Raw genomic sequence first — 27,467 nt, 5'->3', positions numbered from 1 at the left:
CCGGGATCTGCCCTCAGGTGCGCGGTGTCTTACGTCATCCCGCGGAGGGAGGGAGGGGGGGATTTTATTGAAAGGGTGAAGATGGTGTGAGAGGGGGCGGACAGGATGTTTGTCCCGGTGCGGACGTGGAGGGCTCATCTGTTGAAATGTCTGAGCCCACGGTGGTGTTGAGCAGAGGGATTCACCGCCTTGGGGGCAAACACCAGCCGACTGTTGCCCTGCAAGCGGGGCTGATGGTCAGGACAAAGTGACAATTATTTGTGCTTTGTTGAGATTGTACCTGGAATATGGTGTAAAATCCCGCTCCCCATACTAACACGGGTTATACAGACCAAAGAACAAACTGCCGGAGGAACTCAGTGGGTCGGACAGCATCTGTGGAGGGAAATGGACCGTCAACATTTCGGGCCGAGACCCTCCCTCTGAAGTGAGAGTGGACGGGAAATAGTCAGAGAAAAGAGGTGCGGGGTGGGGATGGGGCAAGAGCTGGGGAGTGAGAGGTGGATCCAGGTGAGGGGGGAAGTGGGAAGGTGGAAATAGTGACAGGGGTGGGAGGTGAGGGGTTGGGGCAACACGGGGCTGCAGAGGATGGAAATTAATTCCATAGAGGATTAACAAAGAGGTTAGAGAGTATTTGTTATAGAGAGTGCAATGAAGATTCACCAGACTGATCCCTGGAGTGGTGGGGTCATCATACGAAGAAAGATCAAATGTGATAACCCTTTCATTTAGAGAATCGAGGACTGAGAGGTGAACACATTGAAATGCAGAAAATCATTACCGGTTGAACCAGGGATCCCAGTCTCTGAAACAGGGATGGACTGTCCGGGTCTGAGATGAGGGGAAATGTCTCCACTCCGAGGGTGGTGAATGTCTGTAAATCCTATTGAGAAATATACATGACATAATCACAATATATACCTGAAGTATAATCACTATGTAGTAGCTATTTACTATACAATGTAATCAGTCTTGTGTACCGAATATTACTATGTATTATTTTACTAGACACATTTTGCTATGTATTTTTTACTAGATACCGTGTATTCTCTTAGCTACATACTGTGGCAGTTAAGGAACACCTGTTTCGCATTAGCAACACTAATGAGCAGAAATGTACATATATCCAACAGCATGGCTTCTGAAGAGATAACAGGGAGGATGGTATGAGCAGGAAATGTGAGGGAGGTTAAGGGAGGCTGACTGAGAAACAACCGTGGCCAGGAATGAGGCACAAGAGGTGAAGTGGAAAGAAATACTGGTGGCGCACCGAGAGCTGGGCAAGAGCGTTTGATTAGTTCATGTATAGATGATATGCAACTAAAAATTGATTGGGTATGGTGATGAAACCGAAATGTAACTGAGATAAGAAATTACTATAAAGAATGCTGTACACCGGAGCTCGGCGGGCTTTCGGTGACAAGATCATTGATTGCCTCAGCCTTTGTTTTCAAATAAAGGTTTAAACTTCTCGAAGAATTGTCTGCGTCTCCTGTTCATATCATGTAACCACAACAATCCCCACCACAGAGGGCGGTGGAGACTCAGTGATCGTCCTCACGTACAAAAGAGGCCGGCAGATGTGTGGAGACCGAAGGGATCGAGGAAATGACGATCGGGCAGAAACATGTGGCTGAGATGGAAGAGCAGCCGCCATCTTGCTGACGGTTAGAGGGCTGAATGGCTACATCCTGCTGTTTCTCACTTGATGTTTCAGTGTTCCTGTTGAATGAAGCCAGAGGAATGTAAATAGAAATAAGTGTTTATGAACATAGACTGATTTAAATGAAACCCGCACATTTCCGGGGTGCTTCTGAATTGTGTGTCGGGACGGGATGGGAATCGAAATTATAACTCTGAGAACTCTATGACCTGGGGGTGGCTGAAAAGGGATCGGGGAAGATATGGAGGGAAAAACTAAATACTTGTCTGATGGAAATAATATAGGGAAATAATGAAATATTTTGGGAAATGCGGCGGTGGGTAGGGCAATATGTGAAGGGGGAAGAAACAGTCACCGAGTCACGTGATCCTGTTTCACCGCAGATCGGTAGCATCTGCGGGTTTGATTCCGATGCTCCGCCCAACGCCCGTGACGCAATGAGCACAATGCGCATGCTCACAGTCCCGGGAAAGGCAGTGTTGTTTTTACGTTCTTTGTGAAAGTTGGTTGGCGGTGTGTTCGGGATTGGGAGGGGGTTCTCGCCCCTTTGGACGGGGAGCCGGAGGCGGATTATTCTCTGTGGGGCAACACCAACAATTTTCCTTCGGTGAGTATTGAAGCCGGTTCCGAGCGGGGAAGTCTGACGGTGGGTAGTGAGTTAACTTTCCAGAACTCAAGCAAGATAAAGCCTGCAGATGTTGGGAATGGGAGCAAAGCGCACAAATGCTGGAGGAACTCAGCAGGCCGGGCAGCATCTAGGGGAAGAATACAGTCGGCATTAGCAGCCGAAACCCTTCGGCAGGACTGGAGAATAAAAGGTGGGGGTGGGGAGGGAGAGAGAAACACAAGGTGATCGGTGCAACCTGAAGGGGGAGGGGATGAACTTTCCCGAACTGGCGGCCTCGCCTCGCTTCCTTCACAGAATCTGCCGGGGTCGGTCCGGGTTGTGAGACCTTCACACCGAACCGTCTGAGATGAGCCGCCGCTCAGCCCCTGTTATTCTGGTCCTGTTAGCAGGATGAAGTAAAACATGTTTCTATCTTGTTACTGACAGAGAATTGTATATTTGCTGTTCTCTGTGTTATCTGAATGTACTTGCCAGTGATGCTGCTACAAGTCAGTGTTTCTCTGTACCTGTACCTTCCCGTACTTGTGCACTTGGCAATAGATTCAACAGGACCTGAGAAATCTCAGTGAGATTTGATTAGTGATGATCATCTTGGCAGCTCAGTAGGTCGAATGTGGAGAGACAGTACGCTGTAAAATGCAAAACCCTACACAGTGTCGATGATCAGAGGGATCTCTATCAGGTCACCTCTTATCCTCCGTCTCTCCAAGTAGAATTGGCCGCGTTCACTCCACCTATTCTCATAAGGCATGCTCCCCAATCCAGGCAACATCCTTGTAAACCTCCTCTGCACTCTTTCGAAGGTTTCCACATTCTTCCTGTAGTAAGGCGACCAGAATTGAGCACAGTTGTGTGTGACCAGGGTCCTGTATGGCTGCAACATTACCTCTTGCTTCTAAACGCATTCCCACGATTAATAAAGATCAATGCAATATACATCGCCTTAAACAGAGAGTCAACCTGCGTCGCAGCTTTGAGTGTCCTATGGACTCGGACCCCAAGTCAGGAATGGTGGGAGGGGTTTGTGGGGTCAGGGTAAATCTTACTAAGAAAAATTTAAGCCCAATACAAAGTTAAACACAGTAGAGGCAATGACTTAAAATGGCGGACTGCATTCTCCTTCCTCTGTTCGTAAGTACAAGTTGCCTGTAAGTCGGACATTTGTAACTCAGGGACTACCTGTATTGATTGGGACTCGAATAGTGTAAAAGGGGTAGATGGGGTAGAGTTTCTCAAATGTGCCCTTAATCAGTATGTAAAATTCCTGACGTAGAAGTGTGCAATAAGCTGTTAGGAAATGATCAGGGCTTGTGACAGAAATTAGTGATCATAATGCCATGAAATTCAAAATAAAGATAGAGAAAGAGAGGTCTGGACCACGGGTTGATATTCTAAATTGGAGAAAAGTCAATTTTGATGGTAACAGGAAGGATCTGACAAGTGTGGCTTGGGACAGTCTGTTTCCTGGCAAAGGAGTACTTGGTAAGTGGGAGGCATTGAGAAGTGAAATTTTGAGAGTGTAGAGTTTGTATGTGCCTAAAAACATAAAAGTTGAAACGTAACCAGTGCAGGGAACCTTGATTTTCAGGAAATATTGAGGCCCCGGATATTTTGTTCCTCTAAATGCCTCGGACTGTTGGGTGCTGCCAAGACTCATTAATGACTACAATATCATAATTCCACTTCCTGCGCTCATCTGACTTTTTTTTAGTTGTCTTCTGTTAGGTTCTAAAAGCTTCCAAATAATGTTTGCTCTTTTGTTTTCCCCTCTCTTTGGCTTTTATGTTGTCTTTGGCTTCTCATTTCAGCCACGGTTGTGTCCTCCTGCCTTTCCAATGCTTCCACTTCTTTGGGATGCATCGATGACTCAGCTTCCAAAATGCTCCCAGAAACTCCAGCCATTGCTGCTCCATTGTCACTCCTACCTTTTCCCTTCCAAACAAGTTTGGCCAGCTTCTCTGACATAGAAACATGGAGAAGTTCAGTACAGAAATAGGCTATTTGGCCCATCTAGTCAATGCTGAAAAAAACATTTAAGCTGTGCAACTACCTGCACCAGGACCATCGCCCTCCATACCCCTACCATCCACACTCCCATCCAAACTTCTTTTAAATGGTGAAACCGAGCTCATATTTACCACTTGTGCTGACATCTCATTCCACCCTCTCACAACCATTTCAGTAAAGAGCTTTTCCAAATGTTCCCATTAAATTTTCACCTTCTCCACTTACCTATGACTTCTGGTTATCATTGTACCCAACCTCAGTGGAAAATCCTCCTTCCATTTACCCTATCTTTACCCTCATAATGTTGTATACTTCTGACAAATACTCAAAGCAATGTATAATTTAATTGTTTATGTTTAGAGCATTTTTAGGTGTATAAGCTGATGAGGGGTATTGATCATGTGGATATCCACAGGTTTATTCCCAGGGCTGAAATCACTAACACGAGGGGACATAGTTTTAAGGTGCTTGGAAATATATACCGAGGGGATGTCAGGGGTAAGTTTTTTTACACAGAGAGTGGTGGGTGCGTGGAATGCACTGCCGGCTATTTGTGTGAGAGTGTTTCAGTTACTGTGGGGGAGGAACCCATGCAGCTCAGTGGGAACAGGGAATAATACCAATCGAGAGAGTCAAACTGAGCCAGGTCACAGATTGGAGATGGCAGAGATGACCCATTCTTATAAAGACAGGAAGAGCGTCAGAGAGTTTAATGGTCATTCCAGATACCAGCACTGTGCCCAGTTAGAAGGTGATTTCTCTCTCCAAATTGGGTTAAACTTCACTGTAACAGTGTGATGTCAGAACACACCTTGACAACTCAAGTGATCTCAGCTGAAATGTTGTTCTGCACCAATTGATGGATTTTGTAAATCTTTTCACAGGTTAAAAATGACAAGGAATTTGTCTATGGGAATGTCTAACACAACACACATGTTTTGCTGTCTCTTTTGATATTTAAGAAGTGGAGCAAGGGATTCACTCGATTATCCTTCCTGCTCAGACTGTGGCGAGGGATTTACTCGGTCATTTCAATTGAAGGTACATCAGCAAGTTCACACCGGGACAAGGCCATTCACCTGTTCTGTTTGTGAGAAAGGATTCAGTCGTCTTCCCACCTGTGGACACACTAGTCAGATCACACTGGGCAGAAGCTCTTCATCTGCTGAATTTGTGGGGAAAGATTCATTTTGTCATCTAACCTAATGGCTCACCAGCGAGTTCACACCAGAGAGCGGCCATTCACCTGCTCAGACTGTGGGAAGAGATTCACTCAGTCATCCCAACTGAAGGCACATCAGAGAGTTCACACTGGAGAGAGACCATTCACTTGCTCAGAATGTGGGAAGGGATTCACTCAGTCATCCGACCTACTCACACACCAGTCAGTTCACACTGGCGAAAGGCCATTCACCTGCTCAGACTGTGGGAAGGGATTCACTCAGTCGTCCGCCCTAATGGCACACCGACGAGTTCACACTGGGGAGCGGCCGTTCTCCTGCTCGAACTGTGGGAAGAGATTCACTCGGTCATCCCAACTGAAGGTACATCAGCGAGTTCACACCGGGGAGAGGCCATTCACTTGCTCAGACTGTGGGAAGGGATTCACTCGGTCATCTAACCTAATGGCACACCAGCAAATTCACACCGGGGAGAGGCCGTTCACCTGTTCAGACTGTGGGAAGGGATTCACCTGCTCATCCCAACTGAAGGTGCATCAGCGAGTTCACACTGGGGAGAGGCCGTTCACCTGCTCAGAATGTGGGAAGAGATTCACTTGGTCATCCCAAATGAAGGTACATCAGAGAGTTCACACTGGAGAGAGGCCGTTCATCTGCTCGGACTGTGGGAAGGGATTCATTTGCTCATCCCAGCTGAAGGTACACCAGTCAGTTCACACTGGGGAGAGGCTGTACACTTGCTCAGTCTGTGGGAAGGGATTCACCCGGTCATCTCAGTTACTGAGACACCAGTCAGTTCACACTGGTGAGTGGCTGTTCACCTGCTCAGACTGTGGGAAGGGATTCACTGAATCATCTCAACTGAAGGTACATCAGAGAGTTCACACTGTAGAGAGGCCATTCACCTGCTCAGACTGTGGGAAGGGATTCACTCGGTCATCCGACCTACTGGCACACCAACGAGTCCACACCGGGGAGCGGCCATTCACCTGCTCAGACTGTGGGAAGGGATTCACTCGGTCATCTAAGCTGAAGGTACATCAGCGAATTCACACTGGGTAGAGGCTGATCACCTGCTCAGACTTCGGGAAAAGATTTTCTCAGCCAAATCAACCAAGTAGGCATCATTGAGTTCTTACCGGGGAGTGTCCGTTCACCTGCTGTGAATGTGGTAAGCAATTAACTCAGTAATCAGACACAGACATACTTTATTATTCCTGAGGAAAATTGGGTTTCGTGACAGTCGCACCAACCAAGAACAGGAAATATAGCAATATGAAACCATAAATAATTAAATAATACTAAGTCAAGTATGCTGTTACGTACCCAGTAACTGGGTTAACAGACCAGCAGAAATGGAAGGATATGTTGGTGTCTGGTGGTTCTTTAACTAAAGGTGTTTATTAGTAAAATAAACCAAAGAGTATCAATAATGCAAATATACATATAAAACAGGTTAGCAATAATAAACAAGCTCTATCAATATCTAGGGGTATATGAATAGTCATAAGAGAATATAAAGTTCAGTTCAGTTCGTCCATGCTGAGGTAGCTGTTGCTGTGCTGCAATTGGAGAGAGAGAGAGGGGGGCAGAAAGCGACCAAGAGATTGGGCAGCTGCAGCAAGCAAACCTTCTGTTGTCTTCTTATTCCGTTGTACCATTGTGGTCATTCGGTTATGACCCCTCCGTTCTCAGCTAGACTGTTCTTCAGTGGTGGACTCATCACCCTGGCATGACTGGACACACACACAAGTCCCCACCAGCCCTGCCGTCACACTGTGAGCCTTTGTGACCGATCTTCTGATTCGGTCCTCTAAGCCCCCACCTTCCTGTGGGTGCACAACACTCGGTCAGTGTCCACTGGTGTGTTTGAAGAGTGTCTCCCCAGACCCGTCTTTTATCCCCACTGACGGGGTATCAGCCATCCATCAACTCAATATGTCTATGTCCATCAAGCTAGGCCACTCCTGCTGTCTCTTCAGGAATGTTAACGAGCAAAGAAGTGTCCCTGCAGCAAAAGGTTTCGTTTACCTGTCCATCAGTGAAGCAGCCATAATACCTAAATCAGTCGTCTCTCTCTTATCTGTAGCAGATATCTCTACCTCTGTTCTTCATCTCTCTCTCACTCTCATTAGCTGCATAGTCCTCAAAGGGGGGGGGGAAGGGTCAGCTCTGGACCCCATTTCCATCAGGTCTGTTCAGCACACATAACACCCCCACCCTTCAAAGAATCTTCACCGGGTTGAAAATTCACTAGTAAAGCACATTACAGAGTCTAATCTAATACAGAAGTGGTCTTTAACTACAAGGATAACACAGGTATACTTTCAAATTAACACCTGGATAAACAATCAGCAATTACATTGTCATTTCCCTTTACATTTTGTATTTTAATATCAAATTCTTGTAACAACAGACTCCAACTAAATAACCATGTATTTTTATTCTTCATGTTTGTCAAAAATACCAAGGGGTTGTGATCAGTATAGACTATCACTGGTTTCTACGCTGGACAAATGTCGACCTCAAATTGCTGTAATGCCAGGGTAAGTGACAGTAATTCTTTTTCTACAGTGGAGTTAATTCTTAGCTTAGGTGTATATCATAAAGAGTGAACCAATACATGTGTGATTATAATGTAGTACATTACAGAAGTTTGTGCAAATAGTAATCTCTGGTTTACTGCTAAACCTCACTTTCAGTCAACCTGCTATGATATCATCTTTAACTTTCACAAGCTTCGTCCAGAAAAACAAAGCTGATCACCAAATAAACTAAGCCCATTTTCTGAACTTCCACACCCACTCATTAATTTTAAGCAGGTCATTAATTTTATCTTCAGGATATTTAATTTGATTAGTTTCCTTGATGACACTAGCAGATGGTCTCTCTGGGCCAAAACAACACTTTAAGTTCTGCCTCTCCAAATCACATACTTGAGCAACATCACCAAGTTGTTTATCCTTAAATTTCAAAACAAACATCTTGTTAACAAACCATTGTTTAGTTAACGGTCTCTTCCCTTTGCACAACAGTCCTGGAACCAAACCCGAATTTACATTTACTTTATTCAAAAGTCGAGTAACACTTTTTCCCTCAGTATCTTCAATAACATCCATCTCACCAGCTTTTATCTCATCACTGACTTTTAATACACGTGACTGAGAATCCTCACTCTCTACTGGTGCCAAGGTTAACCCTTTCTTCATGGAACCAAGTCCATTTGACCCAAAAGGATTGCATTCCTTTTTAACCAAATCAGACATTTCAGACCTTTCCTGAGTCTCCACACAAGGTTCAGTAACCTGAACACAGGCCAATGGGACAACTGCCTCTTCTAGGCTTTCAATACCAGTCCCAGTTTCAAATTCCAAGTTCCCCTTATCCTCCCAGTTACTCTCTGGGCAACACCCATCTGGAGTAAACTCAACCTTGCAGGTTAAAACAACCTCGTCTGCTAACCCAGCGGACTCCCTCAAGGTAGCGGCATCCTTTTCATCTCGGAAAGCCTTTGCATTATTGAGAACACACTTAAATTCTTCAACTACAACCAGCTCTGTCAATCCAGAAACATCATCCGTGTCCAACCCTGGACCTTCTAACTGCCACATCTGTTCCTCATCTTGGCTCTGTGCCTCCATAAATTCCTTGCTCACTCCAAAATGTCCACCCAGGGGTATCTTATGGGCCAATTTCAAGATTCTGTTCCTTGACAACACTGACTCTGCTTTGTCTCCCTTACTTTCTTTAGCCCCACTATTCTCCGTTTTACCATCCTCCAACCTCTCCTGGTACGGGGCTGGTAAAAACGTCTCAGCTAAATCAAGGTTGGACTCGGCTAAATCAGGGGTTGTCTTAACAGCTTTCCTCGACATTCTTCTGGTGACTGCACCTGCGGGATTAAATTCAGGAACTATGGGCGGGGGCTCAGTCCTGGCAGGCTTACTCGTGAGCTGAACTGCAGAGAACACATCCCCCCCGGCCAGGTCATTCCCGAGTAAGACATCTACATGGGGTATCGGGAGTGCAGCCCGTACCCCTGTCATGCCTGGTCCAGATACCAGGTCACTCTTCAGAAATACTTTATGTAACGGTATGGCCTCAGTTCCTTTTCCAACCCCTTCTATCACGTTCACGTCACCAGTATCTGCCTCACTATTGAATTCCAATGCTCTGCTTAGGATTAAGGACTAAAAAGCCCCAGTGTCTCTCTAGATTCTTACTGGCACTGGGGGTGACCCCTCCCTCACAGGTACCAACCCGGTTGAAAGGGATTTCTCACATCCCTCCTGAACTCGGTTTAGCTCCTCTTTTAACAGCATTTCAACCGGCTTAACACAGCCCGTCGGCGCGGTCACCTTTCCTTTCCCCGTCTCCTTCTTTGGAGCAAAGCACTTAGATGCTATGTGGCCAGATTTCCCACTGTTATAACACACACCGCTAGGAGACCTGCCAGACGGCTTTTCCTCCTTGTCTTTTCCGGTAGACCCCGGCTTAGTCTCAGACTTAGCCGTTAGGCTTTCTCTACCACCCCTACTACTCCTGTGGTAGCACTTATTTGGGGAAAATTTCATTTGATGGGTTAAGGCGTATTCATCTGCTAGCTTGGCAGATTCTGATATGGACTTATTCTTCTTCTCATTCAGGTATCTCCGGACATTATCCGGAACACAATCTTTTAATTCTTCAATCAGGATCATCTTTCGTAGGCAGTAGAAATCCTCCTCAACCCCTTCTGCAGCGCACCAACGGTCAAAGTACACACACTTGTCGTATGTAACCTCTGTGAACATCTGATTCCACTGCTTCCTTAAGTCCCTGAACTCTTGTCTATAGGCTTCAGGTGCCAGCTCATAGGCCTGAAGGATAGCCAGTTTTGCTTCCTCATAATCCTCTGCAGCCTCCATAGACAACACTGCATATGCACGTTGAGCCTTCCTTTTAAGTACACTTTGTAACAACACCACCCACTTATCTCTAGGCCACTTCTGGTTCACGGCCACTTTTTCCCTACAGGAAAGTGTTCTAACAACTCTGCCTTGAATATCTGCATCGTGACATAATGTTCAGCTATCTTACGTTGCATCTCTGCCATCATCATCCCTTTCTTAACCTCCTTGAATTCCAAGGACTCCACCATTTCCCAAAACTCAGACTTTTTAGCCATCTTTAATGCCACGAAGTCTGGACTTAACAGAAACTCGTCAACATCCATTTCTGCTGCCTGTCTTTCTGGTTTCTCACACAACCAGATCAGATAAGGGAAATCTATCATTTTAGCTAAAGGCGTTTATTAGTAAAATAAGCAAAACAGTATCAATAATACAAATACACATATAAAGCAGGTTAACAAAAATAAACATAGAAGTGTAGGAATAATAATCAATAATAAGAAACAAGCTCTATCAATGTCTAGGGTTAAGTGGAAACCAGTCCAAGACCAGCCTATTGGCTCAGGGTGTCTGAAACTCTGAGGGAGGAGTTGTAAAGTTTGATGGCCACAGGCAGGAATGACTTCCTATGACGCTCAGGTTTACATCTCAGTGGAATGAGTCTCTGGCTGAGTGTACTCCTATGCCTAACCAGTACTTTATGGAGTGGATGGGAGACATTGTCCAAGATGGCATGCAACTTGGACAACATCCCCTTTTCAGACACCACCGTCAGAGAGTCCAGTTCCACCCCCACAACATCACTGGCCTTACGAATGAGTTTGTTGTTTCAGTTGGTGTCTGCTACCCTCAGCCTGCTGCCCCAGCACACAACAGCAAACACGATAGCACTGGGCACCACAGACTCATAGAACATCCTCAGCATCGTCCGGCAGATGTTAAAGGACCTCAGGAAATAGAGACGGCTCTGACCCGTCTTGTAGACAGCCCCAGTGTTCTTTAATCTAACCACATGTAACTCTCGCTTTGGCCCTCAGCTTAATATGGGGGGTGATAGACCCGCAGCCCGGCCAAACTAAAGAAATCTCGTTTTGGTGGATGCTGTGTGCCGTGTCCCCTGTAGTAAATCAGTACCCTGAAATACAAAACAGTACACAATATGTGATTAAATGATTGAGCTTTATAATTCTTACTTTGACCCCAGGGTTAGTAAAGAAAACAAAAAAAAAAGAAAAAGGGTCCAGTCTCTCCATTCACGTCTTCTCATCTCTCCCCAGCAAAAGAGCACAAAATCTCTCTTCCAAACTCACAAGAAAGAACATTTCTCTCATTGGATAGCCTCGCACTGTCACCTCTAGTCATAACCTAAACATTGTTATACTTGTGACAGACTACCAGTTTCACACTGGGGAGAAAGTTTCAATAGGCTGCATGCTGGATATTTGTCCATCACTGTTGCTGAATGCAAGTTCGAGACTGACTGTCGGTGCTGAACTCTGCAATTATTGCTGCTGCTCACCACACCCAGTCCTGCACCCTGGTCACTGGGCATGGGAGGAGTTTTTTCTGCAGCACATTCACCTTTAATGGGACGGGAGTTTAATATTCTGGGTCTAAGACAAATAAATCAGTTCTATGTTAAACTCTGTCTTGGTGAATTTACAACACACCTAGTGTACAGTAGAGAGTCAACTCGGGCCAGCTGGACCCAGTGATTCTGTCCACAACAGTCCTTGTAATTCCTCCGGTTTTCCCCCTCTCACTCTCCCTGTGGTGATGGGTTCCTAACAGTCACCACTCTGTGGGTGAAAAGGTTTCCCTTGAATTTTCTACTGACTGAAGAAGTCGAGCTGACTGCAGTTCTGTCTGAGATGTTCTTCAGTTAAACTCCTTAATCACATCTCATTTCCACATTATGGGTCACTTTCCCTGCTTCTAAAGTGTTGTTAGAGAACACCACTGTTCTCTAAAAACTGAAAGCAGAATGGGAAACGATTAGTTGAATGCTCAATGAAGCAGGGTCGGAAACCAGAGGCGAGTCTGCACAGGGCAGAGTTTGGGGGTCTGGATGATATTTGACGTAAGAACATATGATGAGAAGGGGATCAGCAGCAGAATGAGGCAATGAATGACAGAGTAGCAACATTTGTAAGCTGATTGACAGAGAAAATAATTTGGTTGTCTGACTGATGACACAAACAATACCTGGGGTGCGGTGCTCCACTGGTTGAGGAACATGTGTGTGTTGGGAATGGTTTTATCTGTTGGGGGAGTTGTTCCTGTTTGTTTATCCTGTAATATTATATCTGGATGGTTCTTATGGATTGTCCTATCTGAAATAATGTATTGATTATCATCTAATTTGCAAGATTTTGACACTAAAACTGTATTGGGCTTGAATTTATTGTACCTTTATGAAGTGATGGAGGGCATTCATGAGTTTGTATTTTAAAGCAAGATTTTAGTGAATGATATTTGCCATTTCTTTGTAACTTTGTAAGTAATCAGATTGAGTAAATCTGCTGCAGGATCCTGGAATGTGTTGGATTGTGTCTGATTTCTCTGGCATTTTCTGCACTAACTTCCTCATTTGTTAATATTTCATGTATTTTTGATGTTTCCCCCCTTTTGTCAAACAACTTGTCCTGTATTTCTGCAAGGAACTCCTTTGTTTTTTAGGGGGAGAGGTCTCCAACTCTCAGTCAGGTGCTCAAGGCTTCCTTGTCACCACCTAGTCTACTCAGATCATTGGGATGTCTCCCATGGAGGGTCATACTCATTCCACTGGTTAAAGTTTTCTTCCGGAGTGATGATTGATTGTTCTGAGTTGGCCTCTCATGTACGTGTTCTGGTCTGTATTTCTTATCACGATTGCAAATACACACATGGAGTGCTGAATCCTGTTCATTTTTGATGAAAATATATACTTAAAAGTATTATCTGACTGTTTTTTCGTTTTTTTTATTGAAGTTCATCATAAAACAAAAATTTCCAGAAGATGTATTTCAGACATTGTAAATATATATCATATAATCATATATGCCACAAATCCCCACATAGAATTTATCTGAGGTATACACTTCTATAAGTGTGAAAGAAAAAACAAGCAAAAGGAAAAAAAAACTATGTACAAGTAGGGAGTGATCTTTTTTTATAACATATTCATTGATTTGTGAGAATAAAAGCAGGCCTAGAGGGATTATGTAGTTAAACCATTTTTCCCAGTATGAATCAATTTGTTCCAGATTATGATTATCTTCTCCATCTTGTCCATTGTAATTTCCATCCATGCATTTAAAGTTGGGCTCTCCTGTGATAACCATTTCCTAGTAACAGTCTTTTTACCAGCTGCCAACAATATATTCATTAAATATTTATCTTTTTTCAACCATTGAGGTATACATCCAAAATATATGGTCTTACTCCCCAAGGGTATTTCATATCTAACGATGCCATGTAGGGCATTGTGTATCCCCCTCCAATAGCTTTTGATAACAGGGCAGTCACAAAAAATATAATAATGATTTGCATTTCAATGTCCACAGTTTCTCCAGCAATCAGTGATGTTACTATCATAATGGGATTTCTGGGAGGGTGTAATGAAATATCTTATCAAGTTTTTCCATCCGAACTCCCTCCATTTCTGAGAACTGGTACACTTCCATTGATACCTCCATATTATTGTCCATTCTTCCTCAGATATAATTATCCCTCCTTCCTTCTCCCATTTTGTTTTAATGTTTGAAGTCAAATATGTTTTAAGATTTGACAAACTCTTATACATGCTTGTAATAATTCTACTACCGTTATCTGAATTATATGCTTTTCTAAATAGCTCTATCATGCATGTGCTTGCCTTGGATACAATTTTAAGCATCCTATTTACATACTGTCACAGTATTCCTTCTTTCATTATGTTGCAAAGAACTGTTATTCCTTTAGCTGTCCAGTCCTTAAATCTAGCATCCAATTTATTTGGTGTAAAATCTGAGTTATATGCACACCATTGAAGAATTGCAGTATCTCCCTTGAGATTATATTCTTTTATAATAGTTTTCCATATTAAGAGTCAATTTCACCCATGGATTATCAATAGTATTTATGTACCTTTGCAAGTTATTATCAGCCAAAACTGCTTGTATGGGGATGGGAAGTACCCGCTCCTCAATGTTTTTCCTTTGTGCGTCATACGATGGGTTGCTCCAGCACATCACAGCTCTCAACTGTGCTGCAAAATAATAACCTCGAAGAGGCCACATTCACCCTTTTCCTTTGCTAATTGCAAAGTTTTGAGATGAACTCTAGGCCTTTTACCTTGCCAAATATACCTTGATAACATCTTGTTCCATTCATTGAATTGATTTTGATTAATCTCTATTGGTAGGGTCTCAAAGAGCTATATCAGTCTGGGCAGTGTATTCATTATAATAGACTCAATCCTTGAACAGAAACTAAAAGAAAGGAATCCGGTTCCATCTTGCTATATATTCCTTAATGTTCTTTTTATATAAAGGCTGATAATTACATTCTGATAATGTTGCCTAATCTTTTAGCATAATGATGCCCAAATATTTGAAAGACTCTGTTTGCCATGCCCGGGGTTATCTACTTTCAATTTCTCTTGCTGGGCTGTAGTAATATGAAAGTAATTGGGTTTTATCTATGTTGATAATGTATCCTGATAATTGACCATATTGTTCAAAGGATTGCATCAATCAGGTAAAGAGTATGTTGGTTGCCCTAGATAGATCAAAATGTCATCCACGTAACAAGCCAATTTATGCTCTGCCCCTTTACTAGTAATTCCCCACTTTGTCTCATGTATTGAGCTAATGGTTCCAGATATAATGCGAAGAGTAGTGCTGACCATGCACAACCCTGTCTTGTGCCCCTTTCTAGGGTAAGACTATTTGATTAAATATCCATTGATTTTAATCCAGCGGTAGGGTTGTCATATAGTGCCTGTATAGTTTTAATAATTGTTATGGAAACCAAATCTATGTAAAACTCTGTAAAGAAAATTCTAATTAACCGAATCAAATGCCTTTTCAGCGTCCACGCTTATCACTATTGCTTTGATTTTATTTTTTTGTATATATGATCCATAATGTGAAGTATCCTTCGTATATTGTGCAAACACGAGGAAATCTGCAGATGCTGGAAATTCAAACACACACACAATGCTGGTGGAACACAGCAGGCCAGGCAGCATCTTTTGGGAGGAGCACTGTCAACGTCTCTGGCCGAGACCATTCGTCAGAACTAACAGAAAGGAAAGATATTAAGAGATTTGAAAGTAGGTGGGGGAGGGGGAAATGCGAAATGATAGGAGAGGACCGGAGCGGGTGGAGTGAAGCTGAAAGCTGGAAAGGTGATTGGCAAAAGTGATACAGAGCTGGAGAAGGGAAAGGATCATGGGACAGGAGGCCTAGGGAGAAAGAAAGGTGGAGGGGAGCACCAGAGGGAGATGGAGAACAAGTGGAGTGATGGGCAACTAAGCATGTCAGGGATGGGGTAAGAAGGGGAGGAGGGGCATTAACGGAAGTTAGAGAAGTCAATATTCATGCCTTTCTTTCTCCCTTATCACTATTGCTTTGATTTTTTTTTGAATATGAATTTGTATACAAGTTCCCTCTCTTCAGCAAGAGTCATTCCTTTACCGCCCAGCTGGCAGTTTCCGCAGCCACAACCCCCGCATTTTGGCTCGCATGCTGCGCCAATACTATCCCACTTCCGATTTCCACACTCCATTTCCATAGCGGTTTTCTAGAACACAGAAGATGACATCTGCAGTTTTATAAGTTTTGAGGCGAAGGTCTCTTCTGACTTTGTCGTCAAGACTGTCCAGCAGTTGAACCTTTTTCACCTCTCTTGAACCGGTCAGCTCTCGCTGCCTCTGGAGTGCTTCCCAGTCCTTTCTCCACCTGTGAAAATCACGTCTGCTGCCAGTAAACTTGGGAAGGGCCGTCGGTTTCAGTCTGATGGCTGGCGTGGGAAAATTGGAGGAAAAGCCCAATGCCGTCAGTGTTAGTCTTTCAGCATCCTCCTTTCTCCTTGCCTGTATGAAGTGGGCCTTCTTGGAAACCAGCTTGGGGACGTGGAGTTCGAGCCCCTTTAGGCGACTCTGAAGGTGCTTCCGATCCCCTGGCCGGTTCCATCGTTCCCACCTCCTTCGCTGTCTTTACCAGTCATTGCAGGTGGTTAAGCATGAAGCCATACGCCTCCTGGTGGCCATCGGGTTGTACAGCAGTGACGTCTTCACATTCATCCTCTGCTGCTTGTAGTACGGTGAGCAACTCAACATTTCCAAAGTTGGTCCAAAGAGTCTCCCGGATCAACCTTCTGATTTCCTTCAGTTTCAACTCACACTCATTTGCCGTCTTTGCCAGGTCGGCTTTTTGCTGTTCAGTTAACACAGCTACTTTCTATGTGTTCAGCACTGCCTCCCGTTCTGCGGTGAGTCCGGCCTCCGCATCATCATTGGCTTCCATGACTTTCTCGGCTTCTATTGTGAGTTTATTGAAACTCACTCTGAGCTCCTCTTCAGACATGTCTTCATAGGTCCTGGTAATACTGTTGGCCAGACAAGAAAACAATCTTTTTGCTGTCATTCTCTCTAGCTTGAGTTGCTCAACTGATTTCCCAATAGTTTGATCAGCCATGTTTGATTCCATCTGCTGGCTGTTCACAGGTGAGAGTACAACTTTTTAGTGATGCTTTGATGTTGTTTTATCTGAACTTGATTTCCTTCCTTTTTCAGGACTCCAGGTTATTGCTCTTGCTGGTCCAGTTCAAAGCTCCCAGATTTCTTTTTCCTGGTCAAACAGTGCTGTCAAGCAGTATTTTCACTGTCAACCAGTTTTTCACTGTCAAGTCGGAGTTCTTGCTCCCATGTGCAGCTTCCCCACTTGAAAGGGACTGAATACGCCTACCCGAAGGTTTTAACCGGATTCCACTCAATGACCTTTTCCTTTCTTTTTCCTTTTTTATTTTTATTTTCGCAAGTGTGGCAGTTGGTAATTATTAGTCAGTAGTCATAAATAATCAGCGGTAAGTCAGTCATTAGTCTAGTCAAGGATAGTCATAAGGCAGTGGTAGTAACATTAGGATTAGGTGAAAAACTGGCTGCCTGTTGGACTTCGGAGACGATTTTGGACCTGCACCTCCGTTTCTCTACTGGACCGTTATGGTTCCAAACTGGGTGAACTCTCTCGAAGGTTCACAAGCTCTTCTTAAGCCTCGCATCGTTTTCAAGAAGTGCCTGCGTGCGATGACCCGATGGCGGAGTTAACCCAAACGCAGTGACAGCAGTGCTCCTTTCCCTGAAACAGTCTCAACAATTATTTAAAGTTCGGCATCTTACCGCGGGTTGTGACGCTACTCCTGGCTGCCGATGTTATGCTGCTCTTGGACTTCCACTGTGACGCTGCGGGGTCCGCCCAAATGTTCTGGGCAGAAACCGCCCTCAGGCAGTAGGTTCCGTCCTCTCTGCCAGTGCAGTCTTGCTCTTCCTTAATACCTTCCTGAAACTCAAGTTTGACTTGACAATGATGCACATTTGGTGGAGGTGGCCGAGAGAATCTCTTCCCAAAGACTGAGCAGGTGAATGGCCTCTACCCATTGTGAACTCGCTGGTGTCTCAGTAGATTAGATGACTGAGTGAATCCTTTGCCACATTCTGAGCAGGTGAACGGCCTCTCCCCAGTGTGAACTCGCTGGTGATTTTGTAGATCAGATAATTGTGTGAATCCCTTCCCACACTTCGAGCAGGTGAATGGCTTCTCCCCAGTGTGAACTCGCAGATGTCTCTGTAGGGTGGATGAACTACTGAATCCCTTGCCACAGTCTGAGCAGGTGAATGGCCTCTCCCCAGTGTGAACGTGTTGGTGACTCTGTAGGTTGGATGACTGAGTGAATCCCTTCTCACAGTCTGAGCAGGTGAACAGCCACACCCCAGTGTGAACTCGCCAATGTACCTTCAGTTCAAATGACCGAGTGAATCCCTTCCCACAGTCTGAGCAGGTGAACGGCCTCTCCCCAGTATGAACTCGCTGATGTACCTTCAGTTGAGATGACGAAGTGAATCTTTTCCCACAGTCTGAGCAGGTGAATGGCTTCTCCCCAGTGTGAACTCGCTGGTGACTCTGTAGGTTGTATAACTGAGTAAATCTCTTCCCACAATCCGAGCAGGTGAATGGCTTCTTCCCAGTGTGAACTGACTGGTGTCTCAGTAGGTGAAATGATTGAGTAAATCCCTTCCCACAGTCTGAGCAGTTGAATGGCCTCTCTCCAGTGTGAACTCGCTGATGTACCTTCAGTACAGATAACTGACTGAATCCCTTCCCACAGTCTGGGCAGGTGAATGGCCTCTCTCTAGTGTGAACACGTTGGTGAACCAGTAGGTGAGATGATCGAGTGAATCCCTTCTCACAGTCTGAGCAGGTGAATGGCCTCTCTCCTGTGTGAACACGTTGGTGTGCCAGGAGGTGAGATGACTGAGTGAATCTCTTCCCACAGTCTGAGCAGGTGAATTGCCTCTCCTGATTGTGAACTGACTGGTGTCTCAGTAGGTGAAATGACCGAGTGAATCCCTTCCCACAGTCCGAGCAGGTGAACGGTCGCTCCTCAGTGAGAACTCGCTGGTGAGCCATTAGATCAGATAACCGAGTGAATCCTTCCCCACAAATTCAGCAGATGACCAGCCTCTGCCCAGTGTGAACTGACTGGTGTGCCCACAGGTGGGATGACCGACTGAATCCCTTCCCACAGTCTGAGCAGATGAACGGCCTCTCCCCTGTGTAAAATGACGGACGTGCCAGTTGGTCAGATGACCGAGTGAATCCCTCCGCACAGTCTGAACAGGAAGGATGGCTGATTGAATCCCTTGCTCCTTAAATATCTAGTCAGAGACAGCACAACTGGTGTGTTGTGTTTCAATTCCCATAGACAAATTCCTTGGCGATATTAATCTGTAAAAAGATTTAAAAATCCATCAGTGGGTGAAGGACAACATTTGAGATCACTTGAGTTGACAAGGTGTGATCCGACATCACACTGTTACAGTGAAGTTCAACAAAAGTTGGAGAGCAAAATCACCTAACTGGGCACAGTACTGGTATCTGGAACGACCCTCAAACTCTCTGATGGTCTATAAGAATGGGGCACTTATGCCATCTCCAATCTGTGACTTGGCTCTGTTTGACTCTGTCCATTTGAATTAGTCCCTCTTCCCACTGAGCTGAAAGGGTGTCTGGCCCCACGGTAACTAAACCCTCTCACACAAATAGCCTTTGTTGATGTGCAGCTGGGGTTTTCCTTTATGTAATGTTAATTTAAAATGCCACGTTTCAATGCCATAAAAAATATCTCCTGACCTGGCTGGTGGCATAGTGGCATCAGTGCCAGACTTCGGGACGAAAGGTCCTGAGTTCGAATCCAGCCGGCTCCCCTGCACGCTTTCCATCCGTGCTGGGTTACGAGCTGGTGATCTCTTTGGAAACTCACCCGGCAGAATTTTCCCCTCATGTGGCCCTTAACATTTCACCTTTCACCCTTAACCCATGGCCTCTGGTTGTAGTCTCACCCCATCTCAGTGGTAAAAGCCAGCTTGCTTTTACCCTATCCATAAACCTCTAAATTGTCGTATAACTCCATCAAATCTCCCCTCAATCTTCTACATTCCAAGGAATAATGTCCTGGCCTTTTCAATCTCTCCTTATAACCCAAGTCCTCCAGACCTGACAACATCCTTGTGAACTTTCTCTGAACTCTTTCAAAGTCTTGACATCTTTACTGTAGGTTGCTGACTAAAACTGCACTCAATACTCCAAATTAGGCCTCACCAATGTCTTGTACAAAGTCAACATAACATACCATTCAGTACTTCGGTTTATGAAGGACTATGTGCCAAAATCCTTCTTTCCGTCCCTATCGAACTGTGTCACCAGTTTTAGTGAAATATAGACCTGTATTCCCAGATCCCATTCCTCAACAACACTCCTCCATGTCCGATCAGTCACTGTGTAAGACCCACCCTGGTAGGTCCTACCAACATGCAACAGCTCGCACTTGTCTGCATTGAATTCCATTTTCCATTTCGCAAGCCATATTTCCACCTGGTCCAGTTCGCACTGCAAGCCATGATAGTCTTCTCACAGTCCGCTGAATCCCCAGACTCGGTTTCATCCAAAAATTTGCTGATCCCTAACCATCTTATTATCCAGATTACTGATACAGATGACAAACAACAACAGATCCAGCACTGATCCCTGTGGCTCACTACTAGTCACAGGCCTCCGGTCAGAGAGGCAACCAACTGCTATCACACTCTGGCTTCTCCCAAAGACAGTGTCTCATCCGATTTACTGTCTCATCTTGAATGCTGAATGACTGAACCTTCTTGACTAAACTCCCATCTGAGACTTTGTCAAGTGCCTTGCTAACGTCCATGTAGACAACATCCACTGCCTTGTCTTCACTTTCCTGATAACTTCCTCGAGAGACTCTATAAGACTGGTTAGACATGACCTACCATTTACAAAGCCATGCTGTCTATCCTTAATCAGTGCACACCTATCCAAATACTTATAAATCCGGTTCCTGCACATGTTCTCATAAATTTCCCACTACTGATCTCAAGCTCACAAATGTAACATTTTCTCGTTTCTCCTTAGAGCCCCACTCAAACAGTGGAACAACATTGTCTGTCCTCCAATCCTCCAGTACCTCACCTGTCGCTAAGGATGATTTAAATATTTGTGCTTGGGCCCCGATAACTTCTGCACTTGTCTTCCGCAGGGTCCCTGTGAACAACTGGTCAGGCCCTGGGGATTGATCCACACTAATTTGCCTCAAGACAGCAAACCCATCCACCTCTGTAATCTGTACAGGATCCATGAAGTTGATGCTGCCTTGCCTCACCTGTGTCCATCTCCTGAGCAAATACAGATGCTAAACTACTATTTAAAGCCTCCCCCATCTATTTTGTCTCCCGTATAGATTACCATTCTGATCGTACAGAGAGGGCATGTTTCTGTTCTGAGCTTCTCCATGTTTCTGTGACAGAGAAGCTGGCCAAACCTGACTGGAAGGGGAATCTGGTAGGAGTGACGACGGAGCAGCAATGGCTGGAGTTTCTGGGAGCAACTCAGGAGGTGCATGGTAGATATATCCCAAAGAACTGGAAGCATTGGAAAGGCAGGAGGACACAACCGTGGCTGAAATGAGAAGCCAAAGCCAATATAAAAGCCAAAGAGAGGGCAAACAAAAGAGCAGAAACTATTGGGAAGCTTTTAGAAACCAAGAGAAGACAACTGAAAAAATTGTCGGATGAGCTCACGGTGTGGAATTATGATATTGCAGCACCCAACAGTCTGAAGCATTGAGAGGAACAAAATACCCAGGGCCTCGATATCTCTTGAAAACCAAGGTTCCCTGCACCAGTTATCTTTCAACTTTTACTTTTGCAGGCACCTACAAACTCTACATCATCAAAATTTCACTTCTGAAGAACTCCCACTCACCAACTAATTATGGTATTTATCATAAATTATCGAATTAGTAAAATTATAAATTAGAAAATTATCATAATTTGCCAGAAAACAGCTTGTCCCAATCCACACTTGGCAGATCTTTTCTGACGCCATCAAAATTGACCTCTCTCCAATTTAGAATCTCAACCCGTGGTCCAGACCTCGCTTTTTCCATATTTACTTTGAATTTCAAGGCATTATGATCACTAATTTCTGTCAACAGCCCCGGATCATTTCCTAATAGCTTATTGCACAAGTAATTGCACATGCAACTTCTACATTGGGAATTCTACATCCCGATTAAGGGCACATTTGATAAACTCTACCCCAACAGTCTTTTTATGGTATGGGAGTCTCAGTCAATAGATGGAAAATTAAAATCACTTAATATATCAAGCTTTGTTTCTTGGCATGGTCTGTGATCACTGGAGAAAGATTTGTTCCTCCATATCCCTCAGACTGTTGGCTGGAACCAAGTCCCAGCAATGGCTACAATATCATAATACATGGTCCATCCATACTGGTTGTGTGGTGAAAAAAACACAACAGTGCTTCTTTCACCTCAGAACATTGAAAAGTTTGAATTGGGGACCTAAATCCTAAGAACTTTTACAGGGTCACAACTGAGAGCATTGTGTCTGGCAGTGTCACTGCCTGGTATGGGGACTGTACTTCCCTCAATTGCACAACTCTGCAAAGAGTGGTGCGGACAGCCCAGCACATCTGTAGATGTGAACTTCCCACTATTCAGGGCTGTAAAGAGGACCTGAAGGGTCATTGGGGATCCCAGTCAGCCCAACCACCAACTGCTCCAGCTGCTACCATCTGGGAAATGGTACCGCAGTATAAAAGCCAGGACCAACAGGCTCTGGGACAGCTTCTTCCACCAAGTCATCAGACTTATTAATTCATGCAGATACAAATGTATTTCTCTGTTATGTTGACTGTCCTGTTGTACATACTGTTAATTATAAATTACTATAAATTGCACATTGCACATTTAGACAGAGACATAATGTAAATATTTCTACAGCTCATGTATATGAAGGATATAAGTATTAAAGTCAATTCAATTCGATTCACCCCCTCCATTATCTGTTCTGTCATTCTGGCTCCCTCCCTGCCTGCAACTTTAAATACCCCACTAGCACTTGCAAGCTTTACTACTAGGAGATTAGTCCCCTTCTAGTTCTGTTCCCCTAACTATCGAATCCCCTATCACACCTTTGACTTACCTCTGCCAGATAATCCCTCCCCCAACAGTTTCGAAAGTGGTCCACCTGTTGTTGTGGGGAATGGCCACAGGAGTATTCTACGATGGCTGTTTAACCTCATTCCCCTTTCTGACTCTCAATCAGTTTCCTGTGTCCTGCACCTCGATGAGGCACACCTCTCTTTCTGTCATTTCTATCAGCCCCTCCCACTCCCGGCTGATCCAGAATTCATCCATTTCAAGTTCCAGCTTCTTAATGTGCAGGGTTACAAGTTGTAGCTGGATGCACATCTTGTAGGTGAGGGTATCAGGGACACTGGAGGTCTCCCCACCTTCCCACCAGTATCTCCTCCAATTTGTAATCACCAGTGTTCACAAAAACCTTGTGCTGTGCAAATTTTTGCCCAGTGACAACAACACGTGCACCCTGAATTTTATATAGAGAGATATTCATTTCTACAGCTAGCAAGTCACTGTCAACAAGCACTTTGATCTCCTCTGGGTTTCACTGACTTCATCCTCACTCTCACACAGCCAATGCAACAGGCCTGTAGCAGTACTGAAGGATTTTCTCGCCAGTGCTTTTGCACACCATATATACATTGGTAGGCAAAAGTTTGGGCACCCCGGTCAAAATTTCTGTTATTCTGACTAGTTAACTGAGTGGAAGATGAACTGATCTCCAAAAGTCATAAAGTTAAAGATGAAACATTCTTTTCAACATATTAAGCAAGCTTAGTGTATTATTTTTGTTTTTACAATTTCAGAGTGGAAAAAAAGGAAAAGAGCACCATGCAAAAGTTTGGGAACCCCAAGAGATTTGAGCTGTCAGATAATTTTTACCGAGGTCTCAGACCTTAATTAGCTTGTTAGGGCTATGGATTGTTCACAATCTTCATCAGAAAAAGCCAGGTGTTGCAAATTTCAAAGCTTTATAAATACCCTGACTCCACAAAACTTGTCCCAACAATCAGCAGCCACGGACTCCTCTAAGCCCCTGCCTAGCACTCTGAAAATTAAAATACATGATGCAGGAGAAGACTATAAGAAGATAGCAAAGCATTTTCAGGTAGCCATTACCTCAGTTCATGATGTCGTTAAGTAATGGCAGTTAACAGGTGCAGTGGAGGTCAAGTTGAGGTCCAGAAGACCGAGAAATCCTTCTGCGAGAACTGCTTGTAGGATTGCTAGAAAGGGAAATCAAAACCCCTGTTTGACTGCAAAAGACCTTCAGTAATATTCAGCAGACTCTGAAGTGGTGGTGCTCTGTTCTATTGTGCAGGGACACCTGTACAAATATGACCTTCATGGAAGAGTCATCAGAAGAAAACCTTTCCTGTGCCCTTGCCACAAAATTCAGCGTCAGAAGTTTGCAAAAGAACATCTAAACAAGCGAAACGATGAAGGGTGTCGGCCTGAAACATCGACAGTGCTTTTCCCTATAGATGCTGGCTGGCCTGCTGCGTTCCACCAGCATTTTGTGTAAACAAGCCTTATGCATTTTGGAAACAAGTCCTGTGGACTGATGAATATAAAAAAAGAACTTTTTGGCCACAATGAGCAGAGGTATGTTTGGAGAAAAAAAAGGTGCAGAATATCATGAAAAGAACACCCCTCTAACTGTTAACCATGGGGATGGGTCGACCATGCTTTGGGTTTGTGTTGCAGCCAGTGGCACGGGGAACGCTTCACTGGTAGAGGGAAAAATTAATTCAATTCAATACCAGCAAGTTCTTGAAGCAAACATCACACCATCTGTAAAAAAGCTGAAGATGAAAAGAGGATGGCTTCTACAACAGGATAATGATCATAAACAGACCTCAAAATCCACAATGGACTCCCTCAGGAAGCGGAAGCTGAAGGTCTTGCCATGGCCATCACAGTCCCCCGACCTAAACATCAACGAAAATCTCTGGATAGACCGCAAAAGAGCAGTGCATGCAAGACGGCCCAAGAATCTCATAGAACTAGAAGCCTTTTGCAAGGAAGAATGGGCAAAAATCCCCAAACAAGAATTGAAGGACTCTTAGCTGGCTGCAGAAAGCCTTTAGAAGCTGTGATACTTGCCAAAGGGGTTGTTACTAAATACTGACCATGCAGGCTGCCCAAACTTTTGCATATCACTGTATGCAATTTTCTTCCTGAATGGTGCTTCAAAAAGTTGGACTTCCAAATATCACTCTTCTTCCTACTTGCAAATTCTCCAGCAACTTTTGCATCACCACAATGCACACAGGTAACACCAGTTTCTGTATTGTACATAAATATTTCCCCTGAAACCTCCCTCAAGTGACGGACGGTGATGTACTCAGTGACGACAATGCCAATGAATATGAAGGGAAGGGCAGCAGTCTGTCTCACTGGAGTCTGCCACATTTGTGATGTGAAAGCTACTTGTTGCCCAGGGCAAAGGTGTTTGATATCGTTATGTGCCCAGAGAGAATTGGCAGAACATGTTCTCACGGGTAGAAAAGTCCAGAGCAAGAGCAGGCGGAGCAAGCAACACACAATAAATGCTGGAGGAACTCAGCAGGCCGGGCAGCATCTATGGGAAAGAGTACTAATGCTGAGTCCCGCCGGCATTTTGTGTCTGTTGCTTGGATTTAAAGCAGCTGCAGATTTTCTCCTGCTGCGGTTGGAGATAGAGCAAAGGTGATTTTCTTAACAGCTGATAGAAAGATTTTGTTCTCTTTTTCCGAGTTTCTAATCCTTGCATTCAGTTAGCTAGAGCTCAGCTCTGTCTGTAAGATCTATCTGCTCCCGTTCCCTGATTAGCCGGAAGCTCCCCGGGGCCCGTGTACGGATCGTGGGGCTGAGAGAGAGGAAAAAGACCTGCCTGTGCCGAGTTTACGGGCCACAGTTCTCACAGCAATTGTCACTCAATTAGAGTCAGAAAAGCCCTTAACTTGCCGCTCCGCCCGACATTTTTGTATACTGCACGCATGCGTAGTTATCGGAGACGGCAGCAACCCTGCGCCTGCGTATTTGATCGCTGCTTCAAACGACAGCGGAATTTTATTCGCGCGGCTTTATGGGTAACCATGGTGCTATTAAACATTTCTGCAAGCACAGGTTCCATGTCCATATCACAGGTTTTTTTTGTGTGTAGAAAACTCAGCAGCTTTCTTAATGCAGAAAGCGGCTCCCATAAACGATACACTAAATATCAACAGGCATTTTGTGTATCTAATGCCAAAGTGCAACCCTCTTACAAATGCAGATCTGAAACAAAAGTGATTCTGCAGTTGCTGGAAATACAAAGTCGCACGCACACAAAATGCTGAAGGAGCACTGCAGTTCAGGCAGCAACTAAGCAGAGGAGTACACAGTCTGGACATGCTGAAGGGGCTCGGAATAAATGCTGCCCATTTATTCCTCTCCACATTTGCTGATTACCTGCAATGTTTTGTAGAAATTAACCATTTTGTTTTTCAATTGACCAGTTTCCAAATGTTTCCCATCTTTCATTCATAGCCACATCTTGCTAGTCTGGTTCCTCTTCCTCCTCCTGCTCGTAACCTCCAGATCCCATCTCTTTCCGGAGCCCCAGAGCCCTGATTGGAGCTGGAAACTCTTTGGTTTCTGACTCTGCTCCATCGAAGATTCACTCGCCATTCTGCTGTCAGGCTTTAGTGGCGCATTGCAACAACCCGGCTGTCTGAGGCACAGTCCTCTGAAATTAGTGGAAATGACACAAAATTTGAAAAGAGCAGGGAAAAAGGAGTTTAACCATCTTAGTCCAGAGCCCTGGGGAAATACTCAGCGAGCTCATCGTGTTAATTAGCCTGGGGAAATTCATGCAGGTGTATCAGATGATGAGACGCATTGATCGTGTGAAAAGTCAGTGGACTGCACTGCCAGCGATGGTGGTAGAGACGGGTACAATAGAGTCTTTTAAGAGAATCTTAGAGAGGTACATGGAGCTTAGGAAAATAGAGGGTTCTGTGGTAGGGTAATTCTAGGCATTTTGTAGAGTAGGTTACATGGTCAGAACAACATTGTGGGCCGAAGGGTCTGTAATTTGCTGCAGATTTCTCAGATTCTAAGAAATTCAAGGGAAATCTCTTCTCCCACAGAGTGGTGACAAGTTGCAACAGGGAGAGTGAGAGATAAGTTTTAAAATACTGATATGGAACAGAAAACTGGGCAGGGACCAGATAGACTGAGTGGCCTCTCTAGTCTACATTGTACTGAGATCACATTTTATTTACGCGGCTGCGACGAGAGACTTTCTGATTATTATGTCCATCCCGGCATTTGACGGTGGTAAACTCAGAGTCAGCAATGGTATTGTACCTCAGGAGTAGGTGATTAGGCTTTTTCGTTGGAGATGATAAACTGCCGGTAGTGTG

At 44.5% G+C, this 27,467-nt stretch overlaps 2 protein-coding genes across 14 annotated transcripts; one reads left to right on the top strand and one right to left on the bottom strand.

Annotated features, from left to right (window-relative positions):
• The first annotated feature begins 1,939 nt into the window (after positions 1 to 1,939).
• LOC132386450 (zinc finger protein 239-like) lies at positions 1,940 to 23,353 on the top strand. 12 transcript variants are annotated; one of them, XM_059958734.1, is made up of 4 exons: positions 1,940 to 2,270; positions 5,183 to 6,650; positions 7,951 to 8,025; positions 21,436 to 23,351. In XM_059958734.1, the coding sequence occupies exon 2, from the start codon at positions 5,504 to 5,506 to the stop codon at positions 6,539 to 6,541; it is 1,038 nt and encodes a 345-aa protein (XP_059814717.1). In that variant the 5' UTR covers positions 1,940 to 2,270; positions 5,183 to 5,503; the 3' UTR covers positions 6,542 to 6,650; positions 7,951 to 8,025; positions 21,436 to 23,351. The 12 variants fall into 12 exon arrangements, 11 of the variants coding, with proteins under 11 accessions (XP_059814717.1, XP_059814711.1, XP_059814721.1 ...); XM_059958728.1 differs by having other exon boundaries at positions 21,169 to 23,351; XM_059958738.1 differs by lacking the exon at positions 21,436 to 23,351 and adding an exon at positions 13,051 to 13,199.
• Positions 13,317 to 26,781, bottom strand: LOC132386451 (zinc finger protein 239-like). 2 transcript variants are annotated; one of them, XM_059958742.1, is made up of 2 exons: positions 26,512 to 26,781; positions 13,317 to 19,340 (listed from the first exon to the last, which is right to left on the bottom strand). In XM_059958742.1, exon 2 carries the CDS (start codon positions 19,020 to 19,022, stop codon positions 17,985 to 17,987), a length of 1,038 nt encoding a protein of 345 aa, XP_059814725.1. In that variant the 5' UTR covers positions 19,023 to 19,340; positions 26,512 to 26,781; the 3' UTR covers positions 13,317 to 17,984. The 2 variants fall into 2 exon arrangements, with proteins under 2 accessions (XP_059814725.1, XP_059814724.1); XM_059958741.1 differs by lacking the exon at positions 26,512 to 26,781 and adding an exon at positions 24,196 to 26,283.
• Between the last annotated feature and the right edge of the window lie 686 nt (positions 26,782 to 27,467).

Source organism: Hypanus sabinus, unplaced genomic scaffold (assembly GCF_030144855.1).
Source record: "Hypanus sabinus isolate sHypSab1 unplaced genomic scaffold, sHypSab1.hap1 scaffold_1166, whole genome shotgun sequence".
In the NCBI taxonomy this organism is placed as follows: domain Eukaryota; kingdom Metazoa; phylum Chordata; class Chondrichthyes; order Myliobatiformes; family Dasyatidae; genus Hypanus; species Hypanus sabinus.
This window is presented reverse-complemented; position numbering and strand designations above follow the sequence as displayed.

Excerpts from the sequence above, each read along its gene's own strand:
- LOC132386450 (XM_059958736.1), top strand. The coding sequence starts at position 5,504 with ATGGCTCACCAGCGAGTTCACACCAGAGAGCGGCCATTCACCTGCTCA.
- LOC132386451 (XM_059958742.1), bottom strand. The coding sequence starts at position 19,022 with ATGGCTCACCAGCGAGTTCTCACTGAGGAGCGACCGTTCACCTGCTCG.